At 43.7% G+C, this 23,715-nt stretch overlaps 1 protein-coding gene across 3 annotated transcripts in view; it reads right to left on the bottom strand.

The window, feature by feature from the left end:
• TOP3A (DNA topoisomerase III alpha) overlaps nt 1-23,715 on the bottom strand; it is a 48,515-nt gene that overhangs the window by 21,647 nt on the left and 3,153 nt on the right. For all 3 annotated transcript variants that reach the window (XM_073636383.1, XM_073636382.1, XM_073636384.1), the window contains exons 2-11: nt 23,353-23,650; nt 19,705-19,764; nt 17,098-17,171; nt 14,186-14,261; nt 11,862-11,970; nt 10,310-10,453; nt 7,939-8,109; nt 2,941-3,041; nt 2,662-2,736; nt 52-134 (exon numbers count right to left, since the gene is read on the bottom strand). In XM_073636383.1, coding sequence (XP_073492484.1) covers nt 52-134; nt 2,662-2,736; nt 2,941-3,041; nt 7,939-8,109; nt 10,310-10,453; nt 11,862-11,970; nt 14,186-14,261; nt 17,098-17,171; nt 19,705-19,764; nt 23,353-23,544 — 1,085 coding nt within the window. In that variant the 5' untranslated portion in view covers nt 23,545-23,650. The remainder of the gene's footprint in view (nt 1-51; nt 135-2,661; nt 2,737-2,940; nt 3,042-7,938; nt 8,110-10,309; nt 10,454-11,861; nt 11,971-14,185; nt 14,262-17,097; nt 17,172-19,704; nt 19,765-23,352; nt 23,651-23,715) is intronic.

A 23,715-nucleotide genomic window follows, 5' to 3' on the forward strand; every position in this document is an offset into this window, starting at 1 on the left:
TATTGTTTTAGAAGGCAGCCTGTTATTAAATGTTTTAGAAGTTGAAATTACCCCTGCGTATAAAGCTTCTCTGCAATTTTCATGGTCTCCTTTGCTCCAATTTTCAGTTTTCTAGAAGCCAGTTTTTCCATTTCCTATGCAGAACCAAGAACATAGAGAGTGCTTAAATAAAATTATATGGAATGGCAACTTGTCATTATCCTGACATAAGTAGTCTCAGAGGTTAAAAGCCATTTTGCAGATTACATTTATCAGAAAACGAGTTCTTTGTGACAGAACAGAGGCCTGTGTTATTTGGATGAAGATAAATTGCACCAAGCTATCTGAAACTATTGCAGCCTTGTGCTTTCTGCATGATCAGCATGTGCAAATTTTAAATTGGACCACAGCTCAGACACAAAAGCAATGTCAACAAAAACATAGTTCTAAAAAAGCTCATACACTCTGAATAATACACAATTGCCAACTTGTTACTACTTTGTGAGAGTATCAGCTAAACTCAGGTTTATGCAAAGGAAACAGACAGAAGGCTCCACATTAGTGTGGAAAAAAACAACACTTTATTGATATAGCACACTTACATCTGTGAAATCTGTAACCAACTCCAGTGGCCGATGCGGATGGTGCACAACAACCAACAGCAGTCCAGATAGCCAGATGATCAGCTGCAATGCTCAGGCATGCAAACGATGGAAAGCCGGAGGTGTCTATAGCCCTCGGATTGCACCACTGACAGGAAGGAGCGGTCACAAACAGGAGGTATCAGGTGCAACGTGTTTCCAAGGCCTCGCCTCCCTTTTCAAGCCTGCAACTGATCATCTGGCTATCCAGACTGCTGTTGGCTGTTGTGCACCATCCACATCAGCCACTGTAGGTGGTTACCCGTTTCCCAGATGTAAGTGTGCCATTTCAATAAAGTGTTTTTACTCCACACTAATCTGGCACCCTGCTGGCTGTTACCTTTGCATGTGCATGAGGGATCCTTCCCAGATCTACCTGCAAGAAGTAGCTGGCTTTTGTGCATTTATTGATTCAATTTTCTTATCTGCCATGCACTCTATGGACTATACCTTTTTCCACTGTGCTTTACAGCGCGATTGTTCTTGTAATTTATACAAGTTTGAGGTTTGCTAAACTCAGGTTTAGTTCAAGTAGATGGAAAGGCAATACATAAGAACGTCCACACAACACTTCAATACCGGCTTAAAACCATTGGTGCAGGAAACTGTCAGAAGTGAATTTGACACTAAGCAGATGGACCCGATTCAGGTTTATCTGCACCACCTGTGCCAGTTTCTATTTCGGCATGAAATAGAAACATTTACAGGTCTGTTCCAGATTAACAGAGGGATGAAGGCAGTTTGCTATATAGCAAACTGCCGCAGACTCCCACCGGGTGTGACCTTGTCTGCTGACAGCTCACATCCCTCTTTCTGCTCGTGCAGTGATTACACAGCACAAGCAGAAACTGCAGGTTAACAACCCTCCTCCCTCCCTCTGCCCTGAGTCGAGCAGGGATGAGCAAAGAGATCGGAGAACGCAGCTCCAGCTCTCCGTTCTATGTTCTGTGCCTGCCACAGAACAGAGAACTGATCTTTCCTACTTAAAGAGACTTGTGACTCTTGTTAATTAGGAGCAAAATCTGCTCCATGTACCAAATTTAGAAGAGTTGTGCAAGCTTGTACTTCCACAACTCTTTGTTACTTTCCCCCTTTGTGTTTAATTATTAAAAAAAAACAAAGTGTGCGGTCACAGAGCCCTTCAGGTAATGTGCCTCACTCTGAGGGAAGTAGACAGAGACAATCAGTAAAGCCCAATGTAATGTCCAAAAGTACTCCTAGCTGTGCTTACAACTCACAGGATTGGTAACATTGCAGAGAGAAGCTGCAGGGGCCGGTCCATTGTACACAGGTACACATGTGCATCGGAGGAAGCGTCCAACTGCCACAGATTTCATAAATGAATAATTCGCTAAAGGAGCTTCCACAATGGGACTGAAGCAGCAGAGCGTTGTTGGCAGAACAACAGAATTAGCTACATACACAGAGAACTGGCAGGATCAACAGGTAATTACTAGGGAAGCGCAAAGTTAATGTGAATGGTTATTAAACATTTAGCATGCAAAGACTTATTTTAATTTTCTGGGTGGGGATACACTTTAATGCCCTGTACACACGATCGGACATTGAACGGACATTCCAACGACAAAATCCATCGGATTTTTTTCCGACAGATGTTGGCTCAAATTTGTCTTACATACACACGGTCGCACAAAGTTGTTGGAAAATCCGATCGTTCTGAACGCGCTGACGTAAAACACGTACGTCGAGACTATAAACGGGGCAATAGCCAATAGCTTTCGTCTCTTAATTTATTCTGAGCATGCATGGACTCGGATTTTGTTTTCGGAAAATTTTATATCCTGCTCTCAAACTTTGTGTGTCGGAAATTCCGACGGAAAAAGTCTGATGGAGCCCATACACGATCGGAATTTCCGACAACACAATCCGATCGCACTTTCTCCGTTCGAAAATCCGACCGTGTGTACAGGGCATAAGAGTGGAATTTATCCATTTTTTTTTTTTTATAAATGTACAGCCTTACAAGTGCCTCTTTCAAGTGAATTTATACCAGGCTAATCACTTTATACATCTTACATACCACAGTGTCCAGGGCCACCGGCCTCCATTTGCTCTTTGGTTTGCTTCCCACTTGAACAACCGTAGCTGTGGGATCCTAAAAAAAAACAAAAAAAACATTTCAAGGGATTTATATTCCTAATGCCTCTGATCTTACTACATTGTGGTCTGCAAAAACCTCCACACCACTGCACACACCTCCACATGGCAATACTTGAAACAAGAAGTTACTCATGCATTCATTTCTTGCAAATGTGTCATTGTCAACAATACTGTGCAGATAACTACTTGGATTTCATACCTCCATGCAGATCTGGTAAAGAACAAGGCATGCTGTGTGGTTGAACAAACGGTGCCTCTTCCAGCTGAACTCCACGTTCCCATCTTCATGTTGATGAGTCACTGAGAAATACAGTTAGCATAGAATGAGCAAAAACATGAGGGGGTGAAAAACGCTATTGTATGCCAGACAGACAAGCTGCATCCCAGCAAACACAAACGGAGCACAGCAGATTTTGGGAACGTGAACATAGATGACTTTTGATTTTTAATCCTTTTGCCTCTCCAGTTAGGAAGAAAATTACAGCACAAATCAGGTCTTTTATCGGCCTGCTTCCTGTCAAATGAAACATGTGTGATCTATTCATGCACTCAGTAAAAAATATACATTTTCTGCAACAATCTGTTAACAGTAACTCAGTACTGAACTTATAGTGTTTGGTAGATGTTATCCGGTTCAATACAGGGCAATTTCACCCCCTTCCTTCCCAGGCCAATTTTTAGTTTTCAGCGCTGTAGCACTTTTAACGTCAATTACGCGGTCATGCGACGTTGTACCCAAAAAAAATTGACGTCCTTTTTTCACCACAAATAGAGCTTTTTTTTGGTGGTATTTGATCGCCTCTGCGGTTTTTATTTTTTTGCGCTATAAACAAAAGAAGAGCGACAATTTTGAAAAAAAACACAATATTTTTTACTTTTTGCTATAATAAATATCCCAATTTTTTTTTTAAAAACACATTTTTTCCTCAGTTTTGGCCGATAAGTATTCTTCTACATATTTTTGGTATAAAAAAAAAAAAAAAAAAAAAAAATCGCAATAAGCGTATATTGATTGGTTTGCGCAAAAGTTATAGCGTCTACAAAATACGGGATAGATCTATGGCATTTTTTAAAAAAAAAATATTTTTTTATTTTTTTAGCGGCGATCGCGATTTTTTTTGGTGACTGCGACATTATGGCGGACACATTGGACACTTTTGACACATTTTTGGGACCAATCACATTTATACAGCGATCAATGCTATAAAATTGCATTGATTACTGTGTAAATGTGACAGGCAGTGAAGGGGTTAACCACTAGGGGGCGGGGAGGGGTTAAGTATGTTTCCTAGGGAATGATTCTAACTGAAGGGGGAGGGGACGCACTAGGGGAGGAGACATGTTCTGGGAACACAGATCGCTCTCCTCAGAGCTGACAGGCTGTGGATCTGTGTGTTTACACACACAGATCCACATGCCGGCCCGGTTAACAGCCAATCGCGGGTGCCCGGCGGACATCGCGGCCGCCTGGCACACGCACCGGGTCCCGGACGGCCGGGAATCCCAGGAGGTCATATGACGTCCACCCAGGATGGGAGATCCCATCTGTGGACGTCATATGACTATACGCGGGTATTGAAGTGGTTAAAGAGGTAAACTTCCTGACTGTCTCTTCCATCTCTTTGGAATTTTACTGGTGAGATCTCTGTGTGGCGCTCTCGGGTCTGCACATCTGTTGTGCCCACCATCACTGCTGGAGGAGCTGGAACACACACAGGTGAGTGGGGACACTGAAAACTTCAAGGTGGACAAAAACACAGGAAAGAATTAATGGCAGAAAGATCCAACTGCTGGAGTATCCAAAACATATAAGAAGCCAGGGACTGACCTCATTTATAAATAAAATGTCACATTTAGATGAACTGTGCCTTTATCTATAGTTTATATACAGTAACTCACAAAAGTGAGTACACCCCTCACATATTTGTAAATATTTTATTCTATCTTTTCATGTCACAACACTGAAGAAATGACACTTTGCTACAATGTAAAGTAGTGAGTGTACAGCTTGTATAACAGTGTAAATTTGCTGTCCCCTCAAAATAATTCACCACACAGCCATTAATGTCTAAACCTCTAGCAACAAAAGTGAGTACACCCCTAAGTGAAAAATGTCCAAATTGGGCCCAATTAGCCATTTTCCCTCCCCGGTGTCATGTGACTCGTTAGTGTTACAAGGTCTCAGGTGTGAATGGGGAGCAGGTGTGTTATCGCTCTCACTCTCTCATACTGGTCACTGGAAGTTCAACATGGCACCTCATGGCAAAGAACTCTCTGAGGATCTGAAAAACAGAAATGTTGCTCTACATAAAGATGGCCTAGGCTATAAAAAGATTGCCAAGACCTTAAAACTGAGCTGCTGCATGATGGCCAAGACCATACGTTGGTTTACCAGGACAGGTTCCACTCAGAACAGGCCTTGTCATGGTCGACCAAAGAAGTTGAGTGCACATGCTCAGCATCATATCCAGAGGTTGCCTTTGGAAAATAGACGTGCGAGTGCTGCCAGCATTTCTGCAGAGGTTGAAGGGGTGGGGGGGGGGGTCAGCCTGTCAGTGCTCAGACCATACGTCACACACTGCATCAAATTGGTCTGCATGGCTGTCGTCCCAGAAGGAAGCCTCTTCTAAAGATGATGCACAAGAAAGCTTGCAAACAGTTTGCTTAAGACAAGCAGACTAAGGACATGGATTACTGGAACCATGTCCTGTGGTCTGATGAGACCAAGATAAACTTATTTGGTTCAGATGGTATCAAGCATGTGTCGCAGCAACCAGGTGAGGAGTACAAAAGACAAGTGTGTCTTGGCTACAGTCAAGCATGGTGGTGGGAGTGTCATGGTCTGGGGCTGCATGAGTTCTGCCGGCACTGGGGAGCTACAGTTCATTGGGGGAACCATGAATGCCAGCATCTACTGTGACATACTGAAGCAGAGCATGATCCCCTCCCCTCCTTCAGAGACTGGGCCGCAGGGCAGTATTCCAACATGATAACGACCCCAAACACACCTCCAAGATGACCACTGCCTTGATAAAGAAGTGGAGGGTAAAGGTGATGGACTGGCCAAGCATGTCTCTAGACCTAAACCCTATTGAGCATCTGTGGGGCATCCTCAAACGGAAGGTGGAGGAGCGCAAGGTCTCTAACATTCACCAGCTCCATAATGTCGTCATGGAGGAGTGGAAGAGGACTCCAGTGGCAACCTGTGAAGCTCTGGTGAACTCCATGTCCAAGAGGGTTAAGGCAGTGCTGGAAAATACTTGTGGCCAAAGAAAATTTTGACACTTTGGGCCCAATTTGGAAATTTTTTACTTAGCGGTGTACTCACTTTTGTTGCCAGAGGTTTAGACATTAATGGCTGTGTGTTGAGTTATTTTGAGGGGACAGCAAATTTACACTGTTATACAAGCTGTACACTCACTACTTTACATTGTAGCAAAGTGTCATTTCTTCAGTGTTGTCACATGAAAAGATATAATAAAATATTTACAAAAATGTGAGGGGTGTACTCACTTTTGTTTGATACTGTATAGTCAAAACTGTTTTGTACAGAGTGAGGAAGTATTAGAACTCCTATCAGATTTTATTGCCAACAGAGGCTCCATTGGAGAGATTCCTTCACTTTCTGTTGGGTAAAATTATTGTCCCACAACAAAATTCTCTCCAACTGAGTTAGGGAAAGCAGTAAAACCTGGCAGGGGTCCTAACATTTCCCCAAACTATCCAAAACTTATTAAAAAAGGCTAGGGTATAGTTACACTTTTAAATGATTAACCACTTGCCACTTTCACCCCCTTCGTGTCCAGTCCAATTTTCAGCTTCTAGTGCTGTCGCACTTTGAATAACAATTGCGCGGTCATGCAACACTGTACCCAAACAAAATTTTAATCATTTAATCAATACATTTTTTTGAGACAGATGGAGATTTCTTTTGGTGGTATTTAAACACCACTGGGTTTGTTATTTTTTGCTAAATAAACGAAAAAATGAAAATTTTGAAAAAAAAACTGTTTTTCTTAGTTTCCCTTATAAAAGTTTGTAAAGAAGTAATTTTTCTGTGCACTGATGAGGCTGCACTACTGACAGGCATCACTGATGGGCATGGATTATCAGGAAGCTAATGATCAGTTCCCAGATTATCAGTGTAGATGTCCCCTGTGTGTATTGCCGCTTACCGGCTCTCCTCTCCTGTGTGAGGAGAGGACTGCTGTAACCGGCAAATCCTGTTTATACTGTGATCAGCTGTGATTGGACACAGCTGATCACATAGTAAAGAGCCACTGCGATTGTATTTTTTCCTTCCCCGATCTGTGATCCTGACACAACGATCACAGATACCTGAAGGTGCATGCCACAGGGGGCACGCAGGAAGTGGGATCACGTCAATAGACGCCCTCCCGGAAGTGTGTGGCCGTGCTGTAGCCGTCATGTGGATGTGTAAAATCAGTCACCGATAGACACACAGCTGCAGCTCTGAGTGATCTGCCACTATTCTGAATGAACAATCAGCGCTGCTTGTTATTACAGTAAAAGATCATGTAGAGCTGCAGCTCTGTGTAATCTATCACCATCTGTGTTTACTTCATACAGGACGTCCTCAAATACCTCACACAGAGCCACAGCTCTGAGTGGTCTTTTTTATTATGAATGAACAAGCAGCGCACATTATTCATTCATATTAGTGAAAGATCACCATTAGAAAGGGGGTGGGGCTCTGTGCTGGATGTACCGTCCCTCACAGGAACATACAAAATTTGAGCTTCAAAATATGGTGGAGCTACAGCTAGCATATAGAGGTACATTTTGGGGGCAACTGGGCCGCCAATCAGAATGGGACCAAGTGCTATAAATTAGAAAACAAAAAAAAACAAACAAAAAAATAATGAGGGTTTTCCTTTAAACAAGAAGAAATTAGGAGAAATCTCTTTCAAACAAGAACACAGACAGTAAAGGCTTTGGTTAGAGTTCTACTCTTATAAACAAAATTAAAACTGTAGGAAATGGAAATATTGTTTAAAAAAAAAATGAGAAGAGCAGCTTAAACTATACTAGAAAGATTTGGTCTTTCCTTCCGTCCTTGTGCTTGTTTTGTATGCTTGAATAAAATTGTCTGTGAGCAAGAACACATTGCAGGAATCTTTATCAGCAGCCTTAGAGATTAGTTTAGCAGGCATAAACCTATGAAGTGCAGAAATACCTCTGATCTTGTAGAAGGTCTCTGGAATAAAGGCCTGGATGGCTTTGAACCTCTCCACCACAAAGCCCAAGGTGGGGAACTGACAGCTTCCATAGCTGATGAGCTGATTAGACAACACAGAGGGAAAAATCTTCTGTAGGCGGAGAGTCTGGAACCTGGTGAAAGCAGCACCTGTATGTGACATAGTAATTCGCTTTTACATCTGTTGACTAGATATCTTGCAATGAGAGAAAGAGAGAGCGCGGGAGAGCGAGCGCGAGAGAGAAAAAGAGAGCGAGCGCGAGAGAGAAAAAGAGAGCGAGCGCGAGAGAGAAAAAGAGAGCGAGCGCGAGAGAGAAAAAGAGAGAGAGCGGGCGAGAAAGAGAGCGGGCGAGAAAGAGAGCGAGCGAGAAAGAGAGCGAGAAAAAGAGCGAGAAGAAGAGCGCGGGCGCGAGAGAGAAAAAGAGAGCGGGCGCGAGAGAGAAAAAGAGAGCGAGCGCGAAAAAGAGAGCGAGCGCGAAAAAGAGAGCGAGCGCGAGAGAGAAAAAGCGAGCGAGCGCGAAAAAGAGAGCGAGCGAGAGAAAAAGGGAGCGAGCGAGAAAAAAAGAGCGAGAGCGCGCGAGAGAGCGGGAAAAAAAAAAAAGAGAGAAAACATGCATTTTTTTTATTTTTAAAATACATAACAAGGCTAAAGCTACAAAAGGAATTTAAATTTCTTGCTTCATCAACAAAACTTTTTAATCTTTAAAGAGAGAAGAAATATTCTCTTAGACAGCTGTCAATGGACCACGTGTCCCCATTGGAAGATTTTCCCTCAACTCTTGTTCAGGTGACAACCATAACATTTTGGATTTCCAATCACTTCATCAGGAACAATGGCCACTAATGCAAATAGACAGGCTTATTCTCCTTAGTAGGGACACAATAAAAAAAACGTAGCACAGGATACCCTCGAGGACTATGACAGCATAATGTGGGTGTAACAATGCTAAGAAAAAAAATCAAACTTTATTGTAGAAAAGTGCAAACCGATTTACTGTGTGAATTCTTTTTTTTTTTTTTTATTATTATTATTAAACTTTAGAAGTATTAGAAGGTACACATTACATAGTAGGTAAGGTTCAATAAAGAACATCCAGTTCAACCTGTGTAGGTGTATGTGTGTCAATGTCGATAATCATTTCCCATATTCCTGTATGTTGTATTCACTAAGATGCACATCCAAAAGTCTTTTAAAAATATCAATACTCCCCACTGACACCACCAAATGTGGAAGAGAGTTCCACATCCTTATAGCCCTGACGGTGAAAAACCCCCTACAAAGCTTAAAGCGTAACTTCAGTCATTTTTTCATTTTAGCATCCATTAAATCTTCTGCCCTTGTTGTTTTAACTTTGGATAGTAAAACATTTTTTTTCTGCCAGTAAATGCCTTATACAGCCCACTTCCTGTTTCTTGTCTGTTAAAAAAAACCTAGGCTTATGACATCATGCACAGCTCTCTCCCTCACTCTTGTGACAGTTTGCCGGGGTGGGAGTCATAAGAGGGCCAAAGAGAGCTGTAGAGCTGGAGGTGTGTGTCTGTGTAAATCCAGGAAGTGAACAGGCAGCAGCTTCAGCTAAAATGATTGCTGCCAGACTCAGTGGAGGGAGATTTCTGCAGCATATTTCGCAAGTACAGAATCACAGTATATATAAAATAATATGCAAAGTGGTTGGAGGGAAGTTTCAAAATGGCAAAGATGTTTTTATTACAGATTACATGAACAGACTGCAGTTCCTCTTTAAAGCGCAGATCCAACCACTTTTGAGAGGTGGTCTTAAATGAAAGACCACCCCTCATTTTTGGCTAGTTAAAATTATTTTTTTTCCCCCTAATTTACCTTTTTATGAAGTACAGCCTGTACTTCCGATACATCCGGTCCGTGGCGCAGGACGTCATTTCCTCTTATTCAGCGAGCCCCACCAATGTCTTCTGGGACATGTGTGTCCCAGAAGACAGCCGGCCATTCACAAAGCCCCGCTTGACTCACGCATGAGCAGTAGGAAACGGGCAGTGAAGCCGCAAGGCTCCACTGCCTGTTTCACTTAATTAGAATGGTGGTGCCTGCACCCCATCCGATTGACGGATCGGCCTCAGGGGGCCGACATCGCGGGCTCCCTGGACAGGTAAGTGTCCTTATTAAAAGTCAGCAGCTATAGTGTTTGTTGCTGCTGACTTTTGAAAACTAAACAACATTTGCGGATGGAACACTGCTTTAAGGTTAAACAGCTTTTCCTCCGATCTCATTGTGTGGCCCCGTGTCCTCTAATTAGTTCAGTCCACAAAATGCAGATTTATTCATATCCAGGATATAAGCCACAAAAAACCTCAAGGTCTCAAAGATCTCTACCTATCCGAAGGTCCAGCTCCATCCTCACATCTACGGCATCACTGGTATTCTGATCAGGTGGAGTCAAGTTCTGACAAGCTGTGCCGATGGAACGAGGCGTGATCTCAGAGAAGCGGGCACGGAACACTTGCAAATTTGGTTTTACTAAAACAAGAAAGAAAAAAAAAAATGTATCTACATATATCTTAATTCAGAATGCAGGAGTCACTATAGTTACCAGTACAGGAAATAAACACCACAGGGCCTGTTTATGAAGGACAGCAGATATCTAGTCTCTTCTAAACACCCCCTTTAATTCTCTACACCATGGTCTGCCTCTCGCAGCGTGTTCATAAAGTGCTGGCTGCGGCTGTGAAGTGCTATCCTACTTTCTTCTCAGTGCAGTCCTGGGGTGCCCCTTCAAGGCAGAATTACAGTATATCTAACCAGGGAGGGAGGAGGTCTTCGGGGACTGGGAAATCCTGGAGTTCTGTTTTCAAAGGGAAGCTACAATATATTTTTAGCAAGCACATTTAGAAGCTAATTTCATGCATGCAAGCTGTTTCATAAGTTTGTTTCTGTATTACAGACTGGTACATTTCCCTCTCATAGCTCCCGATACTATGTTGCAACCAGTCAAATATCCCAGATAAAAGTGGCTGTAAATATAAAAGGTTTTTTTACCTCAAAGTGGAGGGCCAACCTGAAAAAAAAAAAAATCACCAAAAATCCTAAAAAAAAATAAAACATTTGAAAAAAAAAAAAAAAAAAATGTAAACTTACCTAAACCCTTGTTGCTAGCCAGTCTTCCTAATCTGCCTCTTCCTCAGTGTGTCCTGCTCCTCGGTGAGCAGCCCCGTTGTCTTCTGGGAACTGCGTGTTTCCCAGAACACCACGGGGCCATTCACAGAACGGAGCGCCGCTCGCACAGTAGGAAACTGGCAGTGAAGCCGCAAGGCTCCACTGCCTGTTTCCCTTACTTAGGATGGTGGTGCCGGGACCCGAGAGCCGAGGGACAGGTCGGCCTCGGGCGGCCCACATCACGGGCACCCAGGACAGGTAAGTACTTATTTAAAGTCAGCAGTGTTAGTAGCTTCTGACTTTTAAATTTATTTTTTTTAGGACAGAATCCCGCTTTAATGTATTCTCTGCATTAATGTAAAAAACCTTTCAATGTCAGCTCTCCCCAACCCCCCATTAAAGTGGTTCTAAAGGCTCGAGGTAAGCCCCCTCTAAATGAATATCTCTTGCACAGTTTAGGAGATATTCACTATATCCGCATGTGCCGACGTCATTGGCACATGCTCACTGAGGAAACAGCCCGCTAGTGCCTGACCAGCGGCTCCCACGCGCATGTGCAAGAGTGACGTCATTGCGGCTACAGCCAATCACAGCGCCAGAGCACGCGAACCTGGAAATAACTGCTTCGATCTAAGATAAGTATTTCATAATGAGCTAGTATGCGATGCATACTAGCTTATTAAGCCTTTGTCTTGCACGTTTGTTTTTTTTTTTTCCTGAGTTTACAACCACTTTAAGGTGACAATACGGAGATGGCAGACAGATGCAATACCTGCTTTGCAGACATCGATAACTTCAAAACCGATGTTCTCTCCTTCTCTGTCGCAATCCGTCCATATGACGAGAGCTTGGCACGCCCGCACCTCTCGCTCCAGCGTTCTCTGGAATCACCAAAATGACAGCTCTAATGTCTTTTATGTGGTAATGATGTGCGTCATTGTCATAAGTTACTATTACGTCTCCTACTGCTCTGCATAGGAAATGCTGTGAACAGGAAATATTTGGGGCCTCCAAATCTAATACCAGATTCCATAAAAGCAATAGGATGGGTTTCAATTACAAAAGTACTTTTCCTCAACTGCATAGGTTAGCATTCTCATCTGTCACAGGTATCTGATTTAAAGTCAAACTAAAATCTCACACCTTTTTCTCTCTTTCTGTACTGTTATATGTAATGATTTCTAACTGATTTTTTTCAATTAGAAATCCCCTAAAAGACATTTTTCTCAGTGTAAGTGTAATTCCTGCCCTCCCCCTTCAGTGCCCTGTCTCAGCATAGATGGTTAATGGCCACATCCCCATCACAAGTGTTCACACACACAATTTGTAAATTGGAAGAAGAAAGGGGGTGTATATGACAAAGTTTGTTAGATTAGGATATACACAGGACAACCGCGGTCAAACTCTCAAGCCTATTAGACTGCACAGCCGTATTTAGGCACCCTGGGCAACTGCTAAACAGGAATATTGAAGCAATGGAGGTTATTTACTAAAGGCAAATCCACTTTGCACTACAAGTGCAAACTATAAGTGTAAAGTGTACTTGAAATTGCACTTGGAAGTGCAGTCGCTGTAAATCCGAGGGGGACATGCAAGGAAAATAAAAAACAACATTTTAGCTTGCATATGATTGGATGATAAAGCAGAGCTTCCACTCATTTCAGATCTACCCCTCAGATTTACAGTGACTGCACTTCCAAGTTCACTTTCAGTGTAATTTCAAGTGCACTTTGCACTTGTAGTTTGCACTTGTAGTGCAAAGTGGATTTGCCTTTCATAAATAACCCCCTATGTCTAGTATCCATGTAAGTATTTATTTCTGTGAATTCAACTAGGATTTAAACTGGCTGAACTGAACAAAAGAAAATCCATAACTTACTTAACCCCTTCCCCTTGTTAGGGTAATACGAATGTTAATGCCGAAGCACAATTTTGCAATGTTGATATGTATTAGTAAAACTGTACATATCATGTGTATCCAGGTGGATTATACCACCTGGATACACATTTGTTTTCTTTTTAGGACAAATTGGGATTTCTTTTGGTGGTAAATGGTAACGGTATCTCCTGATTTTTTTTTTTTAATTATTATATTCAAAGGAAAACTGGCCCAAAAAAGTAAAAAAAAAATAAATGTTTTTCTTAAATTTAGCTAAATATTTCTTGCTATTACCATAATTTACCACCAAGGAACAAACTAAAATAAATTCTGCTCCTGACGATCGCAGCAATACCACATATGTGTATGTTAGTTGTTGTTTGCACCCATAGGGGGGCCCAGAAACAATGGTGCACATTTTTTATCTTGCCTAAAACACAATGGGGTTTATTTACTAAAGGCAAATCCACTGTGCACTACAAGTGCACTTGGAAGTGCAGTCGCTGTAGATCTGAGGGGGACATGCATGAAAAATTTGAAATAGAATTTTTGCTTGTACATGATTGGATGATAGAAATCAGCAGAGCTTCCTCTCATTTCAGATCTTCCCCTCAGATCTACAGTGACTGTACAGTGGATCTGCCTTTAGTAAATCAACCCCACTGACACGGATACTAATTAAACTTTTTTTGTTGTTCTAAATTCTACCCAAAATATGGTGACTGTGACCTTTGACCCCATCCTTGACCCCAACACTAACCCTGGCAAACCTTGACCTTGTTATTTTTTCCTTTTTTTTTTATCTTTCATTTTTTTTTTTCCCCCACGCTTTTTTTTTTTTTTACAGCTTCATCTCCTACAAGTAGAGAAAAATAAAACATATCTTCCTCTCCATTCAGAAGAGGAAGTTAATATAGGGATGGGCTCACAGTGTCGGATCACTTGGATAGCCAATCAGAGACTATCACAATGATCAGGTGACCCGGAACTCCCGACTGTTAGTATGAGACCCAGGGCTTTCGTGGGAGAGCCCAGTGTCTGTGCTGGGAGCGCAAAGAGAGATATGCATATGTGCAGCCCCACGGAAAAAGACCCACTTCTGTGAGGATATATATATATATATATATATATATATACACACACGTACAGTCAGCAGGAAGGGGTTAAGCGGTTTAATATATTTGTCTGGAAAGTGCTTTAAACCATCCCTTGTTTACCTTGATGTTAACCATATCATCAGGGCAGAACTTCTCAACTTCAGCATCAAAAAGAGACACTGGGTTACAGCTGTGCCTGAAAAATAAATGGGAGGAAGCAATGTTCATTAAAAGGGAAACTATTGAGATTTTTCAGGAAATGCACATTTTAAGATATGAGATTTATTCACACTCCATCTAATGGTCATCTATCATGAGATGTTATAGTCATTGTATAGTCTAGATTTTTTTTAAATTAAAATAACAAACATGTTATACTTACCTGCTCTGTGTAATGGTTTTGCACAGAGCAGCCCAGATCCTCCTCTTCTGGGGTCCCCAACCAGCTCTCTGGGCTCCTCCTCTTTTCTGTGCGAAGCCATAGCAAGCAATTGCTATGAAGTCACACGTGCGTGCTTGCTCCCGAGCTGTGGGTGTCTATGGAGCTGTGCTCGGCCACTCCTCAGAGCATTTGATTGACAGCAGCAAGAGCCAATGGCTCCTGGTGCTACCCGAGTCCCTGTGAGAAGAGAAAGAGAAGGGAGAGAAGACTGCAGCCAGGCACAGTGCTGGATCCCCGACAGGCTTAGGTAAGTGTTTAGTGGGGGGGGGATAGTTAGTGGGGTGGTTTTTACCTTAATGCAGGGAATGCATTAAGAAAAAAAAAAAAAACACCCAGACTTTAGAACTACTTTAGAGAAAACCTGTGCAGGTTTACTTAAAGTAGAAATTCCAGGCAAAACCTAACTGCTCTTAATATTACCCTGCACCCCCCCCATTCTGACCAACCTTTTCCAGGCAACCGATGGGCCATAGGAAGCCTATAGGTGATGTCACACACTCCCAGGCGATTATTAGCCGCTGTCTAGCACTCTTTCCTCTCCCCTGCAGCCACCGCTGGCTGACACATTGTTGATCAGGTGACCAAACCGGGGCAGACTACAAAAAAAGCATACAGATCTTTCTTACACAGATTAGTCAGAATAGGTGTTAGGAGGGGCGAGGGAGAATTTTTAAGAGTAGTTAGGTTTTGCCTGGAATTTTACCTTAACCGCTTGAGCTCGAAAAGGTTTACCGTCCACCCCCTTCCTGACCAGGCCATTTTTTGCGAAACTGCACTGTGTTGCTTTAACTGACAATTGCGTGATCGTGCGACACTGTACCCAAATAAAATGTATGTTCCTTTTTTCCCCACATATAGAGCTCTCTTTTGGTGGTATTTGATCACCTCTGCAGTTTTTATTTTTTGTGCTACAAACAAAAAAAAGACTGACAATTTTTGAAAAAAAAAACATTTTTTTTTACTTTCTGCTATAAAACACACCCCAAAAAAACAAAATCGAATTTCTTCCTAAATTTAGCCCAATATATATCTTGCTACATATTTTTGGTAAAAAAAAAAAAAAAAACGCCAAAAAGCGTATATTTCAATATGGTTTGCGCACAAGTTATAGGGTCTACGAACTATGGGATATTTTTATGGCATTTTTATTTTATTTCATTTTTTTTACTAGTAATAGCGGCAATCAGCGACTTATAGCAGGACTGAGACATTGCGGCGGACAAATCGGACACCAAGTGACACTTTTTGGGGACCAGTGACACCAATACAGTGATCAGTGCCTAAAAATATGCATTCACTGTACTAATGACATTGGCTGGGAAGGGGTTAACATCAGGGGCAATGAAAGGGTTAAACGTGTTCCTAGGGAGTGCTTGCTAACTGTGGCAGGTGCTTGTACTGTGAGAAGGCAGAGATCCGTGTTCCCACTTGGCAGAAACACAGGCTCACTACCTTCCCTTCTCATAGAACAGCGATTTGCCTTGTTTACATTGGCAGAACGCCGTTCTGCGGGTCTCGGCAGACGTAGAGTCTACCGGACCCGCCGATTGGCTCCTGCTGTGTTAAATCACAGCGAGAGCATGTTATCGACGGTGCATACGTGCCCCAGACCCGGAAGTGCAAGACCACGTACAGGTACGTGATTTTGCACAGGAGAGCCACCTTGCCGCCGTATATGTACTGTATACGGTCGGCAAGCAGTTAGAGACACCAGCACTTTGCCCATTCAGGGTAATGTGAAAGAGTCCCCTGATAGCCCATCCCCCAGCAGGGTATGCTCTTTTGTCTCTCCCTAGGTTCAATGGATGGGTATTCCGGATATGGGGGAGCATGTGACCTCTTGGGTCCAAGTGGACAAATCATCCTCCACCTGGGTAGGCCCCAACAAAATAAGCGTACCCAGGGTAGACTCCTGCAGTAAGCATAAATTCCTTGAGCAATGTGAAATACCCAGTACATACAGGTATACGAGGAGCACGTGACCCTCTCCCCTACCTATCAGTATGCAGCACAGGTTGCTTGGGCCAACTGCCAGGCTCCAGTGCTGTCACAGAAAGGTAGAGAGAATGGGAAGAGTTCTAAGTTCTGTGTAAGCTCCAACCAGATCAGCTTGGAGCTTACACAAGTCGTCTTCTCTGTACTGCCATGGGCAAACACCGTAAACATATGGGGGGGGGGTTTAAAACTCCTGCCAGATTTTTATGGTATGTTTCTTCTGAGCCCATTGTGACCGACAAGAAATCAAACATTTTATAGTTAGCGCCGGAACAGGAGGTGAGGGGGAAACCTTCCAATGTGGATGCCTGTTCTATTAGGAGAATTCTCAATTTGGACAGATTTCCCTCAAACTTCATATGGTATTCCCTGGAAAGCAAAAGAGAAATCTCCCCAACAGGACACAGACAGCAATAAACCAACCAGAGTTTTAATCATTCCCTGTTAGGGAAACTTAAAGTTCTGGCTATACATAAATTTAAAGCCAATCATGTTGACAGATATCTAAAAATCTATAAGACTACAAATATTCCTGCAAAGAATACTGGAAACTCTGCCAGCTATACGTCCTCAAATGGAATAAATGAATACCCACCAGGATTTGAGATGTCTCTGAAAATCCATCCCCAACAAGTGTCCAGAGACAGAGGTCATGATGACTGACACATCCTGCAATGATCAAAAACATGAAGATTCCTGTTTATAATGATATCGCTATCTGTATATCAGCCTTTCTCAACCTATTTAACTACGAGGGAATCCTTGAAAGAATGTTTAGGGAACCCCTGCTGTAAACTGTTATATTAGCAAGACCAGTTGCAAACATTTTTAAAGAAAACAAAGAATACAGCATAATATAGTGTATTTCACTCTCACTGTGGAGTTTTTAACCACTCATCTTCTATACTACATATTTTTCAGTGATCACTTCTGAAATGTAAGAAACAATTACAAAACAACAAAAAAAAGAAAATAAACACAGATATCAATAGAAAAATACCCCCTTGCATCGGTCGTCAGTGGAGAACTGCCCCCTTGCATCGGTCGTCAGTGGAGAACTGCCCCCTTGCATCGGTCGTCAGTGGAGAACTGCCCCCTTGCATCTGTCGTCAGTGGAGAACTGCCCCCTTGCATCTGTCGTCAGTGGAGAACTGCCCCCTTGCATCTGTCGTCAGTGGAGAACTGCCCCCTTGCATCTGTCGTCAGTGGAGAACTGCCCCCTTGCATCTGTCGTCAGTGGAGAACTGCCCCCTTGCATCTGTCGTCAGTGGAGAACTGCCCCCTTGCATCTGTCGTCAGTGGAGAACTGCCCCCTTGCATCTGTCGTCAGTGGAGAACTGCCCCCTTGCATCTGTCGTCAGTGGAGAACTGCCCCCTTGCATCTGTCGTCAGTGGAGAACTGCCCCCTTGCATCTGTCGTCAGTGGAGAACTGCCCCCTTGCATCTGTCGTCAGTGGAGAACTGCCCCCTTGCATCTGTCGTCAGTGGAGAACTGCCCCCTTGCATCGGTCGTCAGTGGAGAACTGCCCCCTTGCATCTGTCGTCAGTGGAGAACTGCCCCCTTGCATCTGTCGTCAGTGGAGAACTGCCCCCTTGCATCGGTCGTCAGTGGAGAACTGCCCCCTTGCATCGGTCGTCAGTGGAGAACTGCCCCCTTGCATCGGTCGTCAGTGGAGAACTGCCCCCTTGCATCGGTCGTCAGTGGAGAACTGCCCCCTTGCATCGGTCGTCAGTGGAGAACTGCCCCCTTGCATCGGTCGTCAGTGGAGAACTGCCCCCTTGCATCGGTCGTCAGTGGAGAACTGCCCCCTTGCATCGGTCGTCAGTGGAGAACTGCCCCCTTGCATCGGTCGTCAGTGGAGAACTGCCCCCTTGCATCGGTCGTCAGTGGAGAACTGCCCCCTTGCATCGGTCGTCAGTGGAGAACTGCCCCCTTGCATCGGTCGTCAGTGGAGAACTGCCCCCTTGCATCGGTCGTCAGTGGAGAACTGCCCCCTTGCATCGGTCGTCAGTGGAGAACTGCCCCCTTGCATCGGTCGTCAGTGGAGAACTGCCCCCTTGCATCGGTCGTCAGTGGAGAACTGCCCCCTTGCATCGGTCGTTAGTGGAGAACTGCCCCCTTGCATCGGTCGTCAGTGGAGAACTGCCCCCTTGCATCGGTCGTCAGTGGAGAACTGCCCCCTTGCATCGGTCGTCAGTGGAGAACTGCCCCCTTGCATCGGTCGTCAGTGGAGAACTGCCCCCTTGCATCGGTCGTCAGTGGAGAACTGCCCCCTTGCATCGGTCGTCAGTGGAGAACTGCCCCCTTGCATCGGTCGTCAGTGGAGAACTGCCCCCTTGCATCGGTCGTCAGTGGAGAACTGCCCCCTTGCATCGGTCGTCAGTGGAGAACTGCCCCCTTGCATCGGTCGTCAGTGGAGAACTGCCCCCTTGCATCGGTCGTCAGTGGAGAACTGCCCCCTTGCATCGGTCGTCAGTGGAGAACTGCCCCCTTGCATCGGTCGTCAGTGGAGAACTGCCCCCTACCATCGGTCGTCAGTGGAGAACTGCCCCCTACCATCGGTCGTCAGTGGAGAACTGCCCCCTACCATCGGTCGTCAGTGGAGAACTGCCCCCTACCATCGGTCGTCAGTGGAGAACTGCCCCCTACCATCGGTCGTCAGTGGAGAACTGCCCCCTTGCATCGGTCAGTGGAGAAATACCCCCTTACATTGGTGGCTAGTGGAGAAATGCCCTCTTACATTGGTGGCTAGTGGAGAAATGCCCTCTTACATTGGTGGTCAGAGGAGAAATGCCCTCTTACATTGGTGGTCAGAGGAGAAATGCCCTCTTACATTGGTACTTACTTGGTCAGGGAAGAAATGCACTTGTACCCTTGCAGTGGATTTCTTCATCAAATAATACAGGTACATTACCCTGTATGGCACAGTGGCTGAAGTGCGAACAGTGCCAGTCAAGATTTACAGAGCAGGCTACCGACAGGTCTAGGCGCTACAGGGATTTCTACTGAAGCAAGGATTAAGGTAGGTATTTACTCTTTAATCCTCTACACTAAATGAGCAGGTAACCCTTTAGTGTGGGCTCTGCCATTGTTCAAGGAACCCAGGTTGAGAAAGTCTGTTCTATATAAATGTCTATGTTCTGTGGTCTTGACTTCTTTATATTAATCTGCATGAATACAGTTACCATTTCCACTACTTACCTTTCCAAACAAATGATACTCATATTCATAGATCTTGTTATACTTCGAAAATCCTTCTCTCTGTCAGCATTTAAAAATAAATATGCATTCAGTTTACAAAGTTATACCACAATAAATTAAGCAGTTGCTAATTGTTAATTATGCTAAAATGATATGGATTGTAGGAATTTGGAATGTGACACTTAAAAAGAACCAATTGCTACTGGACTTTGAATATTCAACTCCTTCTAACTGCCTTGAGAAGGAGAACTACTTCCTAAAGCTGTTCTTACGCAGCTTAAATTTTGGATAATTTCTGCCGAATCAGCCTTAATCTTCTATCCATAGTTTTGGGCTCGGTTCACACTCCCACAATTTGGGATCAGACTTGTGAGACCCCCACTCTTTCGGGTAGTTGGACCGACCCCTTTTTCAGATCTATGTATATATTTTTCACTGCATATATTTTTGTCAACTCTCTCGTCTATAAAATACAAGTGGTTAAGAATGATTGGAGGAGTTGGAGGAGTAATGTGCATATATCTCTAAATTTCATGTTTTATGTATATACACGCTGATCTCATGTCTAATATGCTTGTACTTTGATCTCATGAAAATGTGTGTATATTTCATTTAAACTGCTTATGCACATTTGCTGTTTTAGGGTTGTGAGAGTACTTTGACACCTTTTCAGCACTCCCAACTACCCAAGTTTGTTCCATTGTTGCGGCTTCACCTGCTATGGAGGGTTTTTAGCATCCAATACCTACCTTTTTCTTTTCTCTTTTTTTTCAGTTATTTTTATGAGTTTGTGCTGATTTTTATTGGCATGACAGTTTTGTCTACTTATATTTTTCATTATGCATTTTGGTTAGGTTAACAATGGATGTTTTCTCTCCTCTTTTAGCAGGTGTAGTTTTTTAATGGGATCAGTATTGTTTTAATCACACTGAGAGGGTGGGTTTGCTATGCAGAACGGTGATTGGTTGTTTTACTGGCATGCATACCCCGCCCCCCCTCTTTTACTTTTTCACTTTTCTATTTATACCACACTACTACTATCCCTCTCTAGCTACGAATAAGCATCCAAATGATGTGAAACGCGTTAGCAGTCTACCACCCTGTACATCTCTGCAATTGACTGTATGTATGGATTTTATTGAAATAAAGATGTCCTTATCCCAGAGTGCGGCTATCCAGGATTTCTTTCTACCTCACTGCAAACCAGCAAAGCCAGCACCTGGAACCAGTTCTTACTAGGGCGGTGTCATTCCAGAGCAAGAGTGTTTGTGAGCTGCATCTCCTTTTTTATTGTGAGACCCCCCAAGTCGCATGACATATGAAATCCAATGTTAGTCAATGAGAACTGTTTTAATTAACACTATTGAAGCTGCTCCGACTTTAGAAAAGATTTCTGTACTACTTCAAGGCAACTTTTAACCGACTTATGCCAATAGACTTTAATGGAAGTGACCTCCAATTCAAATCCTCAACTATATTGATGTGATATGGATCTGACATTACAGGAAGATTACCCATGGCATCTTCCTGTATGCTGTTATCTCTACATGCCTGCCGGATGACGCAAGCACGCTACAAGTCACAGCCTCGTACCTATTCTGATTGTTCCTATTCTGATGCTTGTTTTTATCGGATGTTTGCAAGTACAATTTTAATAAAGAAATCATAATTTACCGTCGTTTTAGCGGTGCTATTTGGCTGCTAGCGGGGCGGTTTTAACCCCCACTAGCGGCCAAAAATGGTTAAAACCTCCCGCAAGATGCTGCTGCAGCAGTGGTTTGCTGGCAGCGCTGCCCATTGATTTCAATGGGCAGGGGCGCTATAGGAGTGGTGTATTCACCGCTTCTATAGTGCTGCAAGGAAGCGGCTTGCAGGACTTTTTGACACCCTGTCAGTGCAGCGCCCCAGTGTGAAAGCACTCAGACTTTCACACTTGGTTTGCAGCTGAGGCTTTTTTCAGGTGCTTTACAGACGCTATTTTTAGCGCTAAAGCGCCTGAAAAATGCCTCCAGTGTGAAAGGGGTCTTACTCAGAAACTGGGAAACAGAACATAAGGTTATTTGTGTACCTCAGGGAACCTGTTACCCCTAAAGTAATTGTAAAATCTCATTCTTGTTTCTGTTTCTATTAAAATAACAATCATGTTATACTTATCTGCTCTGTGCAGTGGTTTTGCACAGAGCGGCCCAGATCCTCCTCTTCTCAGGTCCCTGGCTGGAGCTCCTGGCCCCTCCCTCCTGTTGAGTGCCCCCCCCCCCAGCAAACAGCTTGCTATGGGGTACCCGAGCTGAGCTTCGGCTCCGTGTGTCCATTCAGACACGGAGCTGTGGTTTGGCTCCACCCTCTGGCTCTCCTGATTGGCTAACTGGGTTTGATTGACAGCAGCGGGAGCCAATGGCGCCGCTGCTGTGTCTCAGCCAAAACAGGAAGGAGAGTCCCGGACGGCTGAGTCTCTCGTGGACATAGCTGGATAGAGATGGGGCTCACATAATTGTTAAGGGGGCTGCTTCACACAGAAGGCTTTTTATTATCATGCACAGAATGCATTAAAGCGGAGTTCCGCCAATTTTTTTTTTTTTTAAATACAGCTACAAATACTGCAGCTGCTGACTTTTAAAATATGGACACTTACCTGTCCAGGGTGCCCACGATGTCGGCACCCGAAGCCGATCTGTCTCTCGGGTGGAGGCAGAAAAATGGAAAAAGGACGGCTATGAGCTATGATTAAGTGCCATTAACGGTGCGAAATGCGTCAGTTACCATCTGGACCTGTGTCTCTGATTGATGTATGGATCAAGCTTTATTCAATAAAGGCATTATTTTGGAGTGCGACCGTCCTTTTTCCATTTTTCTGCCATTCGACTTTGCTGAGCCGGCACCCTTCATCTCCTATATACTACGCTGTCTTCTGGGATCTGTGGGTCTCCCAGAAGAGAGCGGGGGGAAGGCGTCGGACATGGCTTAGATATCCGCGGATACAGCGGCTATCTATGCCCAGAAGTGAGAGAAAATACCTAGATTAGACAGGTATCTGCTCCCCCCCACCCACCCCCGAAAGGTGCCAAATGTGGCAACGGAGGGGGGGAGATTCCAAAAAAAGCGGAAGTTCCATTTTTGGGTGGAACTCTGCTTTAAGATAAAAACCTTCTAAGTATAGGTATGATGCTCCACTTGCCTCATTTTCCCCCCTCTTTTTCTATTCATTACATTGTGTAATACGTCTGACACTAACGAGGATTCTTTTTGTATGTTTTATTCTTTTCTATAGTGTTTTGTTTTATTTCTTTTGCATGTCATACGAAAAAAAAAAAAGATAAAAAACTTTCTGCCTTTACAACCACTTTAATAAAGTTGTACAGATATTATATTATCTGTAGGCTGCCACTGTTGACCTCTAACTGGAAATGCTTGTTACATGAAACAAGCATACAGCCAGTGAAATCAGAATGCCTGTCTCATGTCAGGATCAGTGACTCAATAACCAGAAAACAACCAAACAACTAGCATTTTCACAATGAGGCCAGATATGGATACTGACGGGGCCGGATTGCCCTTTTTAATTGATTTATATATATGACAAACCTTTACAAAAATGATTATGGATTTTAGAGACTCCACTAAAGCACAGCCATAGGAAGTGACACTCACCCTCCTCATCCTACCGTTGGACATGATATCAGAAATCCCCTTGGCAGCGTCATTTTTCTCCGCCACACACAGGACTTTCTGGACAGGAATTCTAAGGGACATGATAGGGGATTTTTCGGAGCAGAAACGGATGCTGGTTCGTGTCCAGATCTTAAACCTGCTAAATGTCAAAATACTTCTACAGAAAATCATCACGGAAGCAGCAAGCGGTACTTGGGCCCTTGAAACGTCATGGCTGTATTCAGTGCATGGAACGCCCCTTGAAAATGATTGAAGAACACAAGGATTTCAGATGCACCTGTAATGACAAAAGGTTGTTTGAGAGGTCAATATTCAGCAAGTAGTTGACCTTACTGTGCACTG

This window comes from Aquarana catesbeiana, linkage group LG06 (genome assembly GCF_042186555.1).
Source record: "Aquarana catesbeiana isolate 2022-GZ linkage group LG06, ASM4218655v1, whole genome shotgun sequence".
Classification (NCBI taxonomy): domain Eukaryota; kingdom Metazoa; phylum Chordata; class Amphibia; order Anura; family Ranidae; genus Aquarana; species Aquarana catesbeiana.